Below are 18,959 nucleotides of genomic sequence, written 5' to 3' on the forward strand. Positions count from 1 at the left end.
CCCAACGTCCCCAATGTCCCTCGTATCAATGTCCCCTGTCCTCCAATGTCCCCAATACCAATGTCCCTCAATGTCCCCTCACATCCCCCATATCGATGTCCCCGTCCCCCAATGTCCCCTCATGTCCCCCCTGTCCTCCAACATCCCCCTTGCAATGTCCCCGTGTCCCCAATGTCCCCCTGTCCCCGACGTCCCCCCCCATCCCCCCAATGTCCCCCAGAGCCTGACGCCGACGCGGCCCCTCGGGTTCCACATGCGCATTTATAATAATAATAATAATAATAATAATAATAACAATAATAATAATAATAATAATAATTAATAATGACGATAACGAGGGGGAGCCGCCGCCCGCGCCCACAATGCACTAAAACTGCACCTGCTGCCACCCCGGGGGACACGGCGGGGGACGGGGGGGGGGACCGCGGGCCAGGTGTCCCCGTGTCCCCGCGGTGGCCCCCAGGCCCTGTCCCCAGCTCTGATTGTCACCGCGTGGCCTCGCGTCACCCAAGGGCCACCGTCACCCCGGGGGCTTCTGGGGACGGCGTCCCCGGGCCACGTCCCCACATTGTCCCTCTGGGTCACGTCCCCGTGGTGATGTGTCCCCTTGATGTCCCCCTGTGCCACATCTGTGCCGTGGCCCCACGGCGCATCCCCATGGCGTCCCCCAGTGCCACCTCCCCGAGCCACCTCTGTGCCACCGCTCCGTGTTGTCTCTCATGCCACGTCCCCAGGCCACCTCTCCATGTCACCCTTCAGCGCTGTGTCCCCGTGTCACATCCTGGTGCCACCTCCGTGTCCCCATGTCACATTCTGGTGCCATCTCCACGTCCCCATGTCACATCCTGGTGCCATCTCCGTGTCCCCGTGTCACATCCTGGTGCCATCTCCATCCCCGTGTCACATCCTGGTGCCATCTCCGTGTCCCCATGTCACATCCTGGTGCCATCTCCGTGTCCCCATGTCACATCCTGGTGCCATCTCCGCGTCCCCAGGTCACATCCTGGTGCCATCTGCGTCCCCAGGTCACATCCTGGTGCCACCTCTGTGTCCTCAGGTCACATCCCAGTGCCATCTCCATGCCATCCCTCCATGTCACCTCTCTGCCATATCCCCATGTCGTCCCTCCATGTTACGTCCCCACGCTGAGTCTCCGTGTTGCCCCTGTCCCATGTCTCTGTGCCGTGTCCCCATGCCACATTCCCACGCCACGTCACCATGCCGTCTCCGTGCCACATCTCCACGCCATGTCACCGTGCCATCTCGCCGTGTCACATCTCTTCCCCGTGTCACCATGCCAATGTCACACCTCCACGCCATGTCCCTGTGCCATCTCATCGTCCCTCTGCGCCGTCCCTTGGTGCCACATCCCCGCAGTGTCCCCACGCGTCGTCCTCCGCCCCGTCACATCCCCGTGTCGCATCCCCGTGCCACCTCCGTGCCCACATCCCCGTGTCACATCCCCAAGCCGTGCCCCCGTGTCACGTCCCTGTGCCACGCCCGTGGGCCGTGTCCCCATGTCACAGCCCGTGTCCCTGTGCCACATTTGCGCGTTACATCCTCGTGTCACATCCCAGCGTGCCGCGTCCCTGCGCCGTGTCCCCGAGTCATGTCCCAGCGTGTCACGTCCTCGTGTCACGTTCTCATGTCACATCCCAGTGTCCCCCATCCAGTTCCTGTACCCATCCCTGTCCTCCCGGGGTTGGGGACAGGGACAGCGGCAGGGAACAGCCTGAGCACGGAGGCTGAGGAGCTGCTGGCCCTGGGGAAACTGAGGCACAGGCCACCCTGGGGGGGGACACAGCGGGGACACAGAGGGGACACAGGCATCCCCATGCCCCAGCATTATAAGGGGGGTGGGGACATCAGGAGAGGACACACTGGGATCCACGAGGACACAAGGTGTTAGGTTCCACCAGGACACGCAAGGATGTACTGGGACACACTGGGGACACATCAGGACGTACTGGGACACACTGGGATGTGCTGGGACAGGCAAGGATGTGCCAGGACACACTGGGGACACACCAGGACACACTGGGATGTGCTGGGACAGGCCAAGACGTGCTGTCACATGTCAGGACACGTCGGGACACACCGGGATGTGCTGGGACACGGCGGGGGACACACCAGGAGGTCCTGGGACACGCTGGGACACACTGGGATGTCCTGGGACACACCGTGACACGCTGGGACACACTGGGATGTCCTGGGACACGCCGTGACACGCCGTGCCGTGGGTGTCCACGCGGCTACCGGGGCACGTGGTGGCTGTCACGGGGGTCCTGGCCACGGCGGGTGTCATGGGTGGGGGTCACGGCCACGGCGGGGGGCCCGGGCGGGGCGGGCAGCGGGTGCTACCTGGTGAAGAAGGGCAGGTGGTGCTGGCTGAGGCCACCGCCGGTGCGAGGGGACTCTGTCTTGGCCATGACGTCCTTGAACCAGGAGGCCACGTCCACCTCCAGCGTCTCGTAGCGCTTGATGAAGTTGTGTTCCTGCGGGGAGGGAGGGAGTGAGAGTGGGGATGTGGGGACATGGGGACAGGGGCATCAGGACATGGATATAGGCTCCAGGACATGGGTGTGGGGACATGTATGGGGACACAAGGACAGGGAAATGGCCACAAGCATCAAGACATGGGTGTAGGGAGACATTTGGGGACAGGGATGGGGACACAAGGACAGGAAGTGGAGAGATGGCCACGAGCATCAGGACATGGCTGTAGGGACACGTTTGGGGACAGGGATGGGGACACGAGCACCAGAACATGGATATGGGCTCCAGGACATGGGGACGGGGACAAGGGGACAGGGAGATGGCCAAGAGCATCAGGACATGGGTGTAGGGACACGTTTGGGGACAGGGATGGGGACACAAGGATGGGGACAGAACGGCACAGGGAGGTGGACACGAGCACCAGGACATGGATGTGGGCTCCAGGACATGGGGATGGGGACAAGGGGACAGGGAGAGGGCCATGAGCATCAGGACATGGGTGTAGGGACACGTTTGGGGACATAGGGACAGGCACTAGGACATGGAAATGGGGACACACATGGGCACAGGAACACAGGGCAGAAGCAGGGGGACGTGGACATGGGGACAGGGACACAAGCAGCAGGACAGGGGTGTGGGGACATGCAGGGGCAGGGGGATGGGGACAGGGGCACCAGACACTGGTGTGGGGAGAGGGACATGCATGGGGACATGGGGACAGGGACACGGGGACATCTGACACTGATGCAGACATAAATGGGGACAGGGGCTTGGGGACAAGGACAGGGAGGCTGAGGATCCCCCCAGGGATGGCAGCACGCGCCCACCCACGAAGGGGACACATGTGCACCCTGGGACAGAGACAGGGACCCTCCTTGGGGACACGTGTGACAGCGACAGCAAAAGTGGGGGACACACGTGGCCCTGGGGACTCACCAGTAACTTGTTGTACTTTGGTCTCTTCCTGTGGTCCTTGGTGAGGCTGCGGGAGAGGGGAGGGGGGTCAGCACCGCGGGGACACCCGGGGATGTGTCCCCAGCCTGAGGGGGGGTGGCTTGTCACCCACCAGTCCCTGACGAAGGCCTGGAAGTCCCCGGAGAAGCCCATGGCGGGGGGCAGAAGTGGGGGGTCCTCCTGCAGCACCTTCGTCAGCACCTCGAAATCCGTCTTGCAGTTCTGGTAGGGGAACTGCCCCGTGGCCAGCTCCACCTGTGGGGACACCGCGGGGACACCGCTGTCACTGGGGGGGGGACAGGGACATGGCTGTGCCACAGGGATGTGGCTGGGACATGGTGGGCTCAGGGGACACGGTGGCAGGGATGGAGGGGGATGCAGTGGCACGGTGGGGACATGGCAGGGGTGCAGTGGGGACACAGTGGGGGCACAGTGGGACTTGGGGACAGGTTAGGGACCCAGGGACGTGGTGGGGACACACTGGGGATGAGTTGGGGACATGCTGGGGAGCCAAGGATGTGCTGGGGACAGGTTGGGGACACAGTGGGGACCCGGGGAGGCGTTGGGGACAGCTTGGGGACCTGAAGAGGTGTTGGAGACAGGTTGGGGACACAGTGGGGACCTCGAGAGGGGTTGGGGACACATTGGGGACCCGGGGAGGGGTTGGGGAGAGCTTGGTGGGGAGCCAAAGAGGGGTTGGGGAGACGTTGGGGACCTGGGAAGGGGTTGGGGACAGGTTGGGGACACATTTGGGAGCCAGGGAGGGGTTGGGGACAGGCTGGGGACATGTTGAGGAGCCAGGGAATGCTGCAGACAAGGTTAGGGACAGGTTGGGGACCTGGGGAGGGGCTGGGGACGGGGCTGGGGATGGGTTGGGGACGGGTTGGGGACCCGGCTCACCAGGGAGATGCCGAGGCTCCAGACGTCGGCGCGGATGTCGTAGTCGGGCTTGGTGGGGTCGGGGGGGTCGATGCGCTCGGGCTGGGGGAGAGGGTTGGGGCCGTGGGGCACGGGGGGCAGGACCCACAGCACCCGCAGCCCTGGGGTGCAGCACCCACAGCCCAGTGGGACCCACAGCCCTGGGACAGCCCCAGAACCCACCTCTGTGGTGCAGCACCCACAGCCCCCACCTCTGGGACCCCCAGCACCCAACTCTGGGGTGCAGCACCCACATTCCTGGAGACCTACAGCCCTGGGGAACCCCAAGCACCCACCTCTGGCACCCTCACCCCCAGGGAACCCCCAGCACCCACCTCTGGGGTGCAGCACCCATGGTCCCGGGGGACCTACACCCCCAGGGAATCCACTTCTGGGGTGCAGCACCCACCTCTGAGGTGCAGCACCCACATTCCTGGAGACCCTCAGCCCCAAAGGCCCCCCAGCACTCATCTCTGTCACCCTCAGCCCCAGGGGACCCCCAGCACCCACCTCTGGGGTGCAGCACCCCCAGCCCCAAGGGACCCCCAGCCCAATAGGGGCACCCCCCCATGAGCACCCACCTCCAGGCCATGCAGCCCTCCTGCCTCTCCCCCCGCAGAACAACCCACCAAGCACCCAGCACCCCTTTATCTCCCCCAGGAAGCCCCACCCCAGGCAGCACCCATGGGTGCTTACGGCCATGTAAGCGGCGCAGCCGGCGCTGCGGGTCTTGGCTTTGGAGTCGACGAGGCGGCCGCTGATGCCGAAATCGCAGAGTTTCACCTGACCCCGCTCGTCCAACAAAATGTTGGAGGGTTTGACGTCGCGGTGGATCACCCCGTGTTTCTCTTTCAGGTAGAAGAGGGCCTTCACGATCTACGGGGAGGGGTGTCAGCATGGGGTGATCCCTCGGGGTGGCCCCAAGCGTCACCTCCCCCCTGTCCCTGGGTCCCCTCCCCGCTCACCGCCACCGTCATCTTGCCCAGGATGCGCTCGGGGATGGGACCTTGGATGCGTTTCTTGAGCTTCTCGGCGCAGGTGCCCATCAGCTCCATGGCGATGAAGACGTCGGTCTGAGGAAGTAAAGGAGGGGTTGGCCAGGGAGCGGGGGGACACACATAGATCCTGGGGACATTAGGGACACCCCCCGCCATGGTTGGGATGATGGGGACAACGCAGAGGGACAGGGGACGGAGGGAGCGATGGCTGGATCCGAAATGGAGGGGACACCACCGACTCCAGACCCTGAGAGGCCCCCAAGGTCGGCTCCAGACCCCGAGGGGGCCCCCCAAGCTGGATCCAGACCCCCCCACGACCAAATCCAGACCCCCCCCGGGGTGTGTGTGTGGGGGGGAGCTCACGTTGGTGATGAAGGTGCCGAAGCACTGGACGATGTAGGGGCAGTCGTGGCTCTTGAGCACCACGTCCAGGTCCATCAGGATCCGCTTGTTCTCCTCCCGGTTCCCCGAGCGCCGCATTTGCTGTTGGAGGGGCAGGGGGGGACACACAGCAAAAAAAAAAAAAAAAAAAAGTGAGTTTTAGGGGGTGTTTAGGGCCCGATTCTGGCCCTGCCATGGGGGTGGGGACCCCGGTTTCCGGGGAGGGGGGTCCCCACCTTGACGGCGATGACGTGGCCCGTCTTGCGGAAGCGCATCTTCCAGACCTGCCCGCAGGTGCCGCTGCCGATCTCCCCCAGGTTCTCCAGGTCGTTGATCTCTGCCTGGTAGCGCTGGGGGGGCACAAAGGGGGGGGTCAGGGTCCCCCGTGTCCCCCCTCCATGTCCCCTGGGTCCCCCCCCGTGTCCCCTGGGTCCCCCCTGTCCATGCTCACCTGCCCCCCCACGGTGAGGTACCCCGTCTGCTTCATGATCTCCTGCAGCTTCTGGTCGATCTCGATGCTGGGGAGAGGAAAGGGGGGGCCGGGCCAATCAGCAGGGGGCAAGGAGGGGGCCTGGCCAATCAGCAGGGGGCAAGGAGGGGGCCTGGCCAATCAGCAGGGGGCAAGGAGGGGGCCGGGCCAATCAGCAGGGGGCAAGGAGGGGGCCGGGCCAATCAGCAGGGGGCAAGGAGGGGGCCGGGCCAATCAGCATGAGGATGCCCTGGCCAATCAGCACAAGGCAGGGGTGACTGGCCAATCAACAGGCGGGGGGCCTCCTGGCCAATCAGCACATGGGGACACACCCATACAACTGGCCAATCAGCTCACAGGGTGGGGGCGTGTCTAGACAATCAATACAGGGGAGGCCTGACCAATCGGCATGTTCAGGGAGAAGCTTGGCCAATCAGCACACACCCACCTGGCCAATCAGCATGCAGCTGGAAGGGGGGATCCACCCACCCGGCCAATCAGCACGTGGCCAATCAACAGAGGGGACATGTCTACTCGGCCAATCAGGACAAGGAAAGCTTCCCTCTGCCTGGCCAATCAGCACACAGGGAATCGTGTCTGCCCAGCCCATCAGCACTCAGGGGCTCCTGCACGCCTGACCAATCAGCACATGCCTTTCCTCCCTGCCTGACCAATCAGCACCCAGGGGTTCCTGCACAGCTGGCCAATCAGCACCTGCGAGCTCCCCGTCACCCAGCCAATCAGGAGAAGGAGATCTCCTGTCTGACCAGCCAATGAGCACAAGCGGTACTCTGAACATCTGACCAATCGCACCTGCAGGCTCCTGCACACCCAGCCAATCAGCGAACATGATCCCCCAGACCTCTGGCCAATCAGCAGGCTCCTGTACATCTTGCCAATCAGCATACAGAAGTCTCCTGCGCTGACCAATCAGCACACACGACCCCTTGAACCTCCGGCTAATTAATGCACATAATCCCTTGGACCTCTGGCCAATCAGCACACACGATCCCTTAAACCTCCTGCCAATCAGCACATGTGATCTCCCTGAACCTCTGGCCAATCAGCACAGGTGATCCCTTGAACCTCCGGCCAATCAGCACACACAGTCCCTTGAACCTCCGGCCAATCAGCACACGTGATCTCCCTGGACCTCCGGCCAATCAGCACACACGGTCCCTTGAACCTCCAGCCAATCAGCACACACAATCCCTTGAACCTCCGGCCAATCAGCACACACGATCCCTTGAACCTCCGGCCAATCAGCACACACAATCCCTTGAACCTCCAGCCAATCAGCACACACAATCCCTTGAACCTCCGGCCAATCAGCACACACGATCCCTTGAACCTCCGGCCAATCAGCACACACGATCCCTTGAACCTCCGGCCAATCAGCACACACGATCCCTTGAACCTCCGGCCAATCAGCACATGTGATCTCCCTGAACCTCTGGCCAATCAGCACACACAGTCCCTTGAACCTCCGGCCAATCAGCACACGTGATCTCCTGGACCTCCAGCCAATCAGCACACACAATCCCTTGAACCTCCAGCCAATCAGCACACACAATCCCTTGAACCTCCGGCCAATCAGCACACACTATCCCTTGAACCTCTGGCCAATCAGCACACACTATCCCTTGAACCTCCAGCCAATCAGCACACGCGATCCCTTGAACCTCCGGCCAATCAGCACACGTGATCCTTTGAACCTCCGGCCAATCAGCACACACGATCCCTTGAACCTCCGGCCAATCAGCACACGCGATCCCTTGAACCTCCGGCCAATCAGCACACGCGATGTCCCGCCCATCACCATGCCCCAGCCACCCAGCCCACTGCATTCCCCAGCAGCCGACCAATCAGAGCAGCGGCTCCTGCCCAGCCCATGAGCTGCTGCAGTTGGGGGGTGCCGGGGGGGTCCCGGGGGGGTCCCGGCGGGGGGGTCGGTGTCTCACCTCTCCACGCTGCGGGGCACCAGGAAGGGCGGCTGGGGCAGCCCCAGCATGTTGCGGGGGCGGGAGGGGGGCGGCGGGTGCTGGGTGCCCTCGGGGAGCACGGCCCGGCCCCCCCCGTCGCTCACCAGTGGCAGCTGCAGAGCTGGGGGGGACAGAGAGACCCTGTCAGCCCCCCCCAAAATTGGGGGGGGGGGGTGGGTGGGGGCAGAGAGACCCCATCAGCCCCCCCAGAATCGGGAGGGGGGGGGAAGAAAGACCCCATCAGCCCCCCTAAAAATGGAGGGGGACAGAAAGACCCCATCAGCCCCCCCAAAATCAAGGGGGAGGGGGCAGAGACACCCCGTCAGCCCCCCCAAAATCAAGGGGGAGGGGGCAGAGACACCCCGTCAGCCCCCCCAAAACCACCCCAACTCCCTCCAGGGGCTGGGGGGGGGTGTGTGGGATCACCCGGGGGGGGTGTGTGTCCCCCTCACCCCACCCATAGCACCCCGGGGTGCCCCGGGGGGGGCCAAGCCCACGCACCCCCAGTCGGCTCAGCCCCAGTTCGGAGGTTTCGGGCCCCGTTTTGATTCAACCCGTCTGCCCGTTCCTGCCCCTTTTTGCCTGTTCTTGCCCCATTTTGGCTCAGCCCCATTTAACCCATTTCTGCCCCATTTTGCCTGTTCCTGCCCATTTCAGCTCAGCCCCGGTTTGCCCCATTTTGCCCATTTCTGCCCCATGTTGGCACAACCCCATTTTGCCCGTTTCTGCCCCATTTCAGATCAGCCCCATTTTACCTGTTCCTGTCCCATTTTGCCCGTTTCTGCCCATTTTGGCACAACCCTATTTTACCTGTTCCTGTCCCATTTTGCCCATTTCTGCCCCATTTCGGCACAACCCCATTTTGTCTGTTCCTGCCCCATTATGTCCGTTCCGGCCCCATTTCACCCACCTCCCATCTCAGCCCCATTTTGACTCTTCCCACCCCATTTCAGCCACAATTCAGCCCATTTCCATGCCCCCCCCCCCCTCCATCCCCCCCACCACCCCCCAACCCCCCCAAATTCTCGGCGCGGCCCCGCCTCATGCCGTGCCGCGGCCGCATGCGCCGCGGGGCCAGGCCATGCACCCCGCGGGGGCCGGGCCGGGGGCCACACTCCATGCGACAGGCAGGACAGCCACGCGGGGTCGGGGGGGGGACACACGGGGACATTCAAGGTGGGGGGGACACATTCGGGGGGGGCACACACGGGGTGAGCGGGGAGAAGCTGACAGGGAAAAGCTGCTCCACTGAGTGGGGAAACTGAGGCACGGGTGGGTTTAGGATGTGCCGGGGGGGGGGAGGGCTTTGGGTGGGCGCTGAGGGGGGGGACACAGGGATGTCCCCAAGGGTGAGAGGGGACAGGGTGGGCGTCAGCGAGGTGGGGGGGGGGTCGGGGGGAGCGTTAGAAGTGGGGGATGCAGGAGAAACCCAAGCGGCGGCGAGATGTGGTGGTACCTGCTCGCTGGGACGGAGCGGGAGCGGGGCTTAGGGTGATCACGATACTGGATATGGGGGGGGTGGGGGGGCGGAGGGAGGGGGGAGAAAATAAAAAACCGGGGAAAAAGGGAAAAAAAAAATAATAAAAAGAAAGAAAAACACCATAAATCACAACAGGAACAAACTCGAGGCACCGCGGGGGATAAGGGGGGGGAAAAGAACCAGAATGAACTTAAAATTGTGGGGTGGGAAGGGAGGATGGGGGGGCGGGGGGGTGGGAAAAGGGGGTGTGGGGGGGCTGCCCGGCTGCTCCAGACACCCCCGGCCCGGAAAACACGTTTTTTTTTTAATCCTGTGAAATTGTAGGGAAATGCTGGAAAAATCTTCACCTGGCAGTTGTGGTGCGCTGAGGGGTCCCGTGTCCCCCTCCCGTGTCCCCCCCTACCTGGGGGGGGGGGGGGCTGGGCCCCCCAAAGCAGCTCCTCAGGGTGCTAACCGCAGTGGTGATACCCCCCCCCTCAAATACCCTCCCCCAGCACCCCCAAATGCCTCTGGGAACCCCCAAACTCCTGCGCTGCCTCCAGCAATCCCCAGTACAGTCCCGCTGCTCCCAGTAAAACCCTTACACTCCCCCATTTTGCCCAGTAAAGCCCTCACATCCCCCCCATTTCGCCCAATAAAGCCCAAACTGTCCCCAAACCCACCTCAGCTGCCCTCAAATAACCCCCATATGGCCCCAAATATCCCCCTTGCCCCCCCATACCCCCCTGTGTTACCCAACATGGCCTCAACTGCCCCCCCAACACCCCTAAAACGGCCTCAACTGCCCCCCCAACACCCCTAAAACGGCCTCAACTGTCCCCCAACACCCCTAAAACGGCCTCAACTGTCCCCCAACACCCCTAAAACGGCCTCAACTGCCCCCCAACACCCCTAAAACGGCCTCAACTGTCCCCCCAGCCCTCCTCAGCCTCAACTGTGCCCCAGCACCCCTAAAACAGCCTCAACTGTCCCCCCAGCACCCCTAAAACAGCCTCAACTGTCCGCCCAGCACCCCTAAAACAGCCTCAACTGTCCGCCCAGCACCCCTAAAACAGCCTCAACTGTCCCCCCAGCACTCCTCAAACAGCCTCAACTGTCCCCCCAAACCCTCCTGCTGCCTCAGTTGCCCCCAAATACCCCCAAAATAGACTCAAATGCCCCCTATTTCCCCCTGTACAGCCTTAACTGTCCCTCAATACGGCCTCAAATGCCCCCCAACGTTCCTAAAATGGCCTCAACTGCCCCAAATACCCCAAAAAGGCCTCAGCTGCCCCCCAATACCCCGAAACCAGCCATAACAGCACCCAAGAGCCCCCAGTAACCCAAAACCAGCCTCAACTGCTCCCCAATATCCCTAAAATGTCCTTAACTGCCCCCAACACCCCTTAGAAGGCCTCAACCGCCCCCCTGTAGCCCCTCAATACCCCTAAACCAACATTAAGCACCCCCCAAACTGTCACAACTACCCTTTCTAATCTTAAGATCACCTCAGCTGCCCCTCAATACTCCTAAACCAGCCTCCACAGCCCCCACTAGCCCCCCAGTACCCCTAAACCAGCATTAAGCACCCCCCAAACTGCCATAACTATCCCCTATAATCTTAAGGCCGCCCCAGTCGCCCCCCAAACAGCCCCAGCCGCTCCGAAATACCCCTAAACCAGTCCCAGTCACCCCCCAACACCCCTAAATTGACCTCAGCCACCCCCTAACATTCCTATCTGGGCCTCCACAGCCCCGCAGAGCTCCTCAAACAGCCCCCGCCTGCCCCCAACACCCCTAAAACGGCCTCGGCCACCCTCCAGACCCTCTCAAAGCAGCCTCAGCCCCCCCGCACTCCGCCCGATCCAGCGCTCACCGCCCCCCAATCCCCCTCAGCCGTCCCCCACTCCCCACAGCACGGCCTCAAGCCCCCCCCATCTCCTAAAGCAGCCCCCAGACCCTTTAATAAGGCCTCAAAGATGAGGCGCCTCTAACCCAGCTCCCCCCCCGCCCCCGCGCTCCATCGCCTCAGCCGCCCCCGCCTGGGCCTGGGCCCGGTTCCATCCCCCCTTCCTCCCGCGGCGCCTTACTAGGCCGGGCCCGGGCAGGACTGATGTCGAGGTTAAGGTCAATCCGGCGGCGGGCCTCGCGGTTCTCCTGCTTGAGCTTCGCCTCCAACCGGGAGAGCTTCTGCTCCAGCGAGGACGCCGCCATCTTCCCCCGCAGCCAGCGCCGCCGCCGCGCAGCCAGAATGCACAAACAGCGCCCTGCGCATGCGCGGCCTGACCCCGCCGGGCCACCGTCCGGCCGGCGCCAAGGGAGGCGCGGAAGGTTTTAAGGCCGCCGCCGGCCACCGTCGTGCCCGCCTTTAGGCGCTGTGGCTTCGGGGAGCGCGGTGCGCATGCGCGGAAGGGCGCGGGCCGGGCAGCGCGAGCGTCCCCTGCCGACGCGAAGGGCCGCGCATGCGCACCGCGCTCCCCCACTAGGGGCCTTTAAAGAGACACCCCCCCCCCCCCCCAAAGCGCCCTGATCCCCCACCTTGGGGACCCCCCCCCCACCCCCCTACCTTGGGGACCTTCCCGTAAAGCCCCCCCCACCTTCCCCGAGGCCTCCCAAGATCCCCCCCAAAACCCCATACCCCCCCCCCCGAAGATGCCTTGGGGGGGCACTAACAGGCCAGGACCCCCCCAAATGGGGGAGGCACCGCGCCCAAAGGGCCCCCAGTCCCCCCGTAACCCCGGGGGGGGGAATTTAATTTTTTTCTCTGCTTTTTTCCATTTTTATTTAAAAAACCCCAAAACAAGCCAGGCCCGGGGAAGGGGGGAGGGGCACAGACCACGATTGGGGGGGGTGGGGGGAGGGCAGACCCCCCCCTCGTGGCAAAATGTGTGGGGGGGTCGCACCCCAATTTGGGTAAAGGGGAGGGGGGGGGGGCACAGGCTGGGGCAGGTTAAAACATCTCCGGGCAGCGCCCCCCAACCCAACCCATCCCCTTGCAATAAAAATCCCCCACCCCAAAGAAAAGGGGGGTCCCCCTTAAAAAGGGGTGACCCCCCCAAAAGAGGGTAACCCCCCCCAAAAAGTGAGTACACCCCAAAGAGAGGGGTGCCCCCTAAAAGAGAGTACCCCCCAAAGAAGAGAGGTGCCCCCTTCAAAGAGAGCACCCCCCTCCAAAAGAGGGGTGACCCCCCCCCAAGAGAGGGCTCCCCCAAAAGGGGGGTCGACCCCTAAAAGGGGGGGTGGACCCCCCAGAGAACCCCCCAAAAAGAGAGGAGTGACCCCCCCAACAGACAGGGTGGACCCCCTTAGAGAGGGGTGACCCCACAAAGAGACTACCCCCCAAGAAGAGGTGATGCCCCCCCCAAAAGAGAGGTGACACCCCCAAAAGTGAGGCACCCCCCCTAAAGAGAGAGGCGACTCCCCCAAAAGAGGGGTGCGCCCCCCCCCTCACCCCCAACCACCCCCCCAAAGTCTCTGTGCGCAGCGGCTGGGGGTTGCGAGGGTACCCCAAGCTTGGGGTGGGGAGGGGGGAGTGGGGGGGTGGGGGGGAGCCCTCCCGGATACCGGGGTGTGGCCCCCCCCTTGTGATTTGGGGGGTCCCCCTCGTTGATTTAGGGGGTACCCTCAGGCGGGGAAGGGCTCCGGGGGGGGCTCCTCTTCCTGGAAGTGGCTGCGCTGCAGCAGCTTGACGTGGTACTCGTAGATCTTGAGCGCGGGGCCGAGGCGGATCGAGAGCCCCGTCAGCACGTCCGCCCGCTGCATCAGCAGCAGCGACTTCCCGTCGATCTCCTGGGGGGGGCGGTGGGGGGAAAGTGGGGGCACCCCCGGAGAGATGGGGGGACATCCATGGGGTGGGGGAGCACCCAGGGGTGGAGGGGGAGCTGCCCCGGGGTGGCCTAAGGGGGATGGTGGAGGGTGGGGTGGGAGGAGTTGGGGGGGCATAGGGGGGGATTGGGGACAGCCCTGGGGACAGGGGGACACCCACGGTGTGGGGGGGGTACCCATGGTGGGGGGGACACCCCAGGATTGAGGGGGCACCCATGAGTGGGAAGGACACCCCAGGATTGAGGGGGACTGGCCCAGGGTGGCCTAAGGGGCATGGTGGAGGAGTTGGGGGGGGATAGGGGGGGATTGGGGACACCCCTGGGGACAGGGGGACAGCCATGGGGTGGGGGGGGGGGGGGGACACCCCGGGATTTGGGGGGGAACCCATGGGTGGGAGGGACACGCTGGGATTGGGGGGGAACCCATGGGGTGGGGGAGCTGGCCCAGGGTGGCCCAAGGGGGATGGTGGAGGGTGGGAGGGGAGGAGTGGGGGGGTGGTGGTGGTGATGTGGGTCTTGGGGACATCCCTGGGGACAGGGGGACACCCACGGGGTAGGGGGGGGGCACCCATGGGTGGGGGGGATACGCCGTGACTGAGGGGGCACCCATGGGTGGGGGGGATCTACCCCGGGGTGGCCCAAGGGGATGGTGGAGAGTGGGGTGAGAAGGGGTGGGAAAAGTGGAGGTGGGGGGGGGGCATGGAGGGAGTGGGCACACACACACCTTGGGGACCCCCCCAGGGACAGGGGGACCCCCCTAGGACACCCTAAGGGGACACAAGGGATCCCCAGAGTTGGGGTGGGGGGGGATGGATCAGCTTGGGGATGGTGTCAGTGGGGACACCCCTGGAGATGGCCCTAAGGACACTGAGGCGGGGGGGGAGGGCTTGGGGACACCCTGGGGGACCAAGGGGACCCCCCTGGGGACAGGAGGACACTCATGGGGACAGGAGGACCCCCCCTGGGGACCCCCCAAGGGGACAGGGGCAAGTGGGACATGCAGAGATGGGGGACATCAACTGGGGACAGCATCAGCGGGGTCACCCATGGGGGACATTTTGGGGGGGGACAACACCTGTGGGGATTTGGGGGGGGGACACGGACAAGACAGGGGACACCCCCCCCCCCTCCCGGGCCCCCCCAGAGGGACAAGGACACCCGTGGTGGGGACAGGGGGGTGCACCCATGGGGACAGGGATGGAGTGAGCAGGGACAGAGGGGGCACTGGGGGGGGTGTGGTACATATGGACACAGGGGGGACATGGGGGGACACAGGTGACACGGGGGGGACACAAGGTGACACGGGGGGACCCACCTGCTCCTGGAAGGCGGTGGCCTGCTCGGGGAACCCGGCCTCTGTGAAATAATCCACCACGTCCCGCACGGACCACTCCACGGGGTCGGCCGCCTTCTCCTTCTTCCCAGCCCTGGCGGGGGGGACAAAACCAGGCACAGTGTCACCGGGTGGGGACGACAGGGCCACCAAATAGACACACACACACACTTCGGGGACACCCAGGGCCCCCCCAAACTCACGTGCAGCTGAAAGGGGCCCCGTCGGCGGCCTGGGGTCCCGGCCGGCCCGGGGACAGCGGCACCGAGGGCTCCGCACCCGCCAGGGCTGGGGACACTGTGGGGACACGGCAGGGTTGGGGGCTCGCTGCTGCCCCCCAAAACTGGCCACCCCCCCCTCAAATCACTGTGCCCCCCAAAAGTGCCCCCACGGCACCCAGCACATCCAAACTGCCCCCCCTCGACCACCAAACTGTCCCCCCAAACCCCTATGACCCCCAAAACTGTCCCCACAGCACCCAGCACCCACAAAGCTGCCCCCCCTGAACCCGGACCCTCCCAAACTGTTCCCCCCAATCCCCTGCACCCCCCAAAACTGCCCCCACAGCACTCAGCACCCCCAAAACTGCTCCCCCTCGGCCCCCAAACTGCCCCCCATCCCCTGCATCCCCCAAAACTGCCCCCACAGCACCCAGCACCCCCAAAACTGCTCCCCCTCGGCCCCCAAACTGCTCCCCATCCCCTGCATCCCCCAAAACTGTCCCCACAGCACCCAGAACCCTCAATCTGCCCCCCCTCGGCCCCCAAACTGCCCCCCCAACCCCTGCGCCCCCTCAAAACTGCCCCCATGGCACCCAGCACCCCCAAAACTGCTCCCCCTCGGCCCCCAAACTGCCCCCCCCAACCCCTGCGCCCCCTCAAAACTGCCCCCATGGCACCCAGCACCCCCAAAACTGCTCCCCCTCGGCCCCCAAACTGCCCCCCCCAACCCCTGTGCCCCCTCAAAACTGCCCCCATGGCACCCAGCACCCCCAAAACTGCTCCCCCTCAGCCCCCAAACTGTCCCCCCAAACCCCTGCACCCCCCAAAACTGCCCCCACAGAACTCAGCACCCCCAAACTTTCTCCCTTGAACCCCAACCAGCCCCCCCCATTGCTCTGACCACCCCCCAACACCCTCACCCCCCAACCAGCCCCCCCCAACCCCCTCAGGACCCTCTCCCCCAAACAGCCCCCCCAAAAACACCCCCCGGGGGGGTCACCTGCTCTGTCGGGCTGCCCGAAGGCCCCCTCTTTTTTGAGGGGGGCCAGGTGGTGGCAGGCGCTCTCCCCCGGCGAGCAGGCCTTGGGCTGGGGGGGCCGCTCGGGGGGGGGCTGGCCGGGGGGGCGAAGTGGGGGGCCCCCACGACCTTCGCCGTTCAGCTGTCGGGGGGCCCCCCCATCTTCGGAGGCCTCCGAGCCCGTCCCGTCTTCATCCTCATCCTCATCTTCTTCATCCTCCTCCCTCACCGATGCCTCGGTGCCGCTGCAGGGGGGCTGGGGGGGGTGTCAATAAGGGGGGGTGTCCCCCAAAATCTAGATCCCACCCTCAAAAATGTACAGCCCCCCAAAACGCAGGAGACTCCAATGCCACACCTCAACCCCAATGCTGTATGATACCCCCCCCCAAAACCTGGGACCCCCCCCAAACAACCCCCTCTCCCCAGTTCTGCAGGGACCCCCTAAAACCAAGACCCCCAAAATTTTATTGTTCCCCCCCCAAATAAGCCACCCGACCACTGTCCCCCCAAAGTGTCCCCAAACCTCCCCTCAGCCCCCCCAAACAGGGGACCCCCCCCCTACCTCTCAGCCCCCCCCCCCAGGGCTTGTCCCTGCTACCCCCTGTCCCCCCACGGCCCCCCCGGTCCCCTCAGCCCCCCCAAAGTCCCCGCCACCCCCTTAGGGGGGTCCCCTGTGTCCCCCCCCATCCCCTCAGGTCCCTCGCCAATCCCCCACCGTGCCCCCCACTCCCCCCCGGTCCCCAATGTCCCTCAGGGTCCCCTCAGCTGCCTCCCCCCGGTCCCCAATGTCCCTTCAGGATTCCCTCATCCCCTCACACCCCCCCCAGGGTCCCCTCAATCCCTCCCCGCAGGTCCCCAAAGTCCCCTCACGGCCCCCCTGTCCCCAATATCCCTTCAGGGTCCCCTCAGGGTCCTCTCAATCCCTCCCCCCAGGTCCCCAATGTCCCCTCACGCCCCCCCCAGTCCCCAATGTCCCCTCAGGGTCCCCTCAATCCCTTCCCCCAGGTCCCCAATGTCCCCTCACGCCCCCCCGGTCCCCAACGTTCCCTCAGGGTCCCCTCAATCCCCCCCCGGTCCCCGATGTCCCTTTAGGGTCCCCTCAGGGTCCCCTCACCGCCCCCCCCGGTCTCCAATGTCCCCTCAGGGCCCCTCACGACTTCTCAGCCCCCCCCGTCCCTCCCCCGTTTCCCGCCATCCCCTCACGGTCCCCTCAGGGGTCTCCGCCATCCCCTCACACCCCGCCACACACACACCGGGTCCCCTCAGGGGGTCCCCGCCGTGTGTCCCCCCCCCCTCCCCGGTCCCCGGCCCTCACCTTCCGGGCCCTGCCAGCGGCCCCGCGGCCGCGCTCGGCGCGGGCCATGGCGATGGTGGCGAGGCGGGTCCTCTCCAACCGCCCCCCGCCGCTGCCGCCGCTCCCGCCGCCGGTTCCCGGTGCGGGTCCAGGCCCCGATCCACCCCCACCCCCCCCACAGGGCCCTCCGGTAACTCCCAACCCTCCGTCAGCCGGTAACGCCGATCCCTGCAGGCGGCCGCGGGTCAAGCGGCCATCGCCGCCGAGGTACCGGGCGGCGTCGCGGAGGCTGACGGGCGGCTCGGCGCGGCGGGCGGGCGGCGGCGGCGGCGGCGGCGGGGGGGGGCGGCGCGGCGGCTGGACGCGGGCGGCGTTGCGGTAGGAGATGCTGCCCTTGTAGCTGACGCGGAGCACGGCCCGTTGCTGGATGAGCTTCTCCAGCTCGGCCCGCGTCCGTTCGGGCTCGGGGCCGTGCCGCCGCCGCACCATGCGGCAGATCCGTTCTAAATCGGGACGCGCCTTCCGCGAACGTAACGAATCGATCGTGTCTAAGATCCACTCCTGGTACCGCGGTGCCTCCGGGCCCGGCGGCGGCGGCGGCGGCCCCGCCATGGCCCCCGCCCTCCTCCTCCTCCTCCTCCTCCTCCTCCTCCTCCCGCCCTCCCTCCGCCCGCCCCCCCCCCCTCCCGCCCCGCCGCAGCCCCGCGGCCTCGAACCGGCGGCGGCCGCCGCCCGCGCGCGCCTTGAAGGAGGAGCCGCCGCCGCCGCCGCCGCCGCCGCCGCCGCGCGCCCCGCGCGCGCCTTGGGGGCGGAGCCACACGCTGACCCCGCCCCGCCCCGCGCGGGCGCCCCACGCCGCGCCCACTCCTGCTCCGCCCCGATAAGCCCCGCCTACCTCAGGCAAAACCACGCCCTCTCAAGCCAAGCCACGCCCCCTACGGACCCGCGGACACACGGGCCGGCCCCCCCTTCCAATTCTAAGCGCTCCCCCCACCCCCAAACCCCACGGGGTCCCACCTCCCTGGGGGTCCCCAAACCCCCCTGCGGCTCCCCCCACTTTTTTTGGAGACCCCTCCCCCCCCCAATCCTTAGGGTCTCCCACACAACCCGCAGTGCCCCCCCAAATCCAAAGCCCCCCCCCACTTTCCTTGGAGCCCCCCCTAAACCCACAGTGCCCCCCCAAATCCAAAGCCCCCCCCACTTTCCTTGGAGCCCCCCCAAATCCAAAGCCCCCCCCAAACTCATACGTTCTCCCAAAAACCCACCGTGCCCCCCCCAAACGCCTCCTAGGGCTCCCCCCACTTTCCTTGGAGCCCCCCCAAAACCCACAGTGCCCCCCCCAAATCCAAAGCCCCCACACACTTTCCTTGGAGCCCCCCCAAACCTTACAGTGCCCCCCCAAATCCAAAGCCCCCCCCCCATTCATACATTCTTCCCCAAAATCCACAGTGCCCCCCCCCCCAATCCAAAGCTCCCCCCCACTTTCCATGGAGCCCCCCAAAATCCATAGGGTCTCCCCCAAGACCCACAGTGCCCCCCCAAACCGATATGGCCACCCCAAAATCAAGCCCCCCCCCCCCAACCCACAGCACCACCCCCAAAGGCCCATGGG

At 65.4% G+C, this 18,959-nt stretch overlaps 2 protein-coding genes across 5 annotated transcripts; both read right to left on the reverse strand.

Moving 5' to 3' along the window:
* Positions 1-242: 242 nt before the first annotated feature.
* Positions 243-11,922, reverse strand: MAP2K7 (mitogen-activated protein kinase kinase 7). 4 transcript variants are annotated; one of them, XM_074854742.1, is made up of 12 exons: positions 11,741-11,922; positions 9,655-9,701; positions 8,178-8,319; positions 6,199-6,265; positions 5,984-6,097; positions 5,730-5,849; positions 5,334-5,441; positions 5,065-5,244; positions 4,351-4,431; positions 3,563-3,705; positions 3,433-3,478; positions 243-2,495 (listed from the first exon to the last, which is right to left on the reverse strand). In XM_074854742.1, the coding sequence occupies exons 1-12, from the start codon at positions 11,869-11,871 to the stop codon at positions 2,358-2,360; spliced, it is 1,317 nt and encodes a 438-aa protein (XP_074710843.1). In that variant the 5' UTR covers positions 11,872-11,922; the 3' UTR covers positions 243-2,357. The 4 variants fall into 4 exon arrangements, with proteins under 4 accessions (XP_074710843.1, XP_074710840.1, XP_074710842.1 ...); XM_074854739.1 differs by lacking the exon at positions 9,655-9,701 and having other exon boundaries at positions 11,748-11,921; XM_074854741.1 differs by lacking the exon at positions 11,741-11,922 and having other exon boundaries at positions 9,655-9,704.
* A 496-nt stretch (positions 11,923-12,418) lies between these two features.
* Positions 12,419-17,979, reverse strand: SAMD1 (sterile alpha motif domain containing 1). Its single transcript, XM_074854749.1, has 5 exons — positions 17,369-17,979; positions 16,036-16,309; positions 15,018-15,111; positions 14,797-14,908; positions 12,419-13,446 (listed from the first exon to the last, which is right to left on the reverse strand). The coding sequence occupies exons 1-5, from the start codon at positions 17,957-17,959 to the stop codon at positions 13,282-13,284; spliced, it is 1,236 nt and encodes a 411-aa protein (XP_074710850.1). The 5' UTR covers positions 17,960-17,979; the 3' UTR covers positions 12,419-13,281.
* Positions 17,980-18,959: the final 980 nt, after the last annotated feature.

This window comes from Strix uralensis, chromosome 38, assembly GCF_047716275.1.
Source record: "Strix uralensis isolate ZFMK-TIS-50842 chromosome 38, bStrUra1, whole genome shotgun sequence".
Taxonomy (NCBI): Eukaryota; Metazoa; Chordata; class Aves; order Strigiformes; family Strigidae; genus Strix; species Strix uralensis.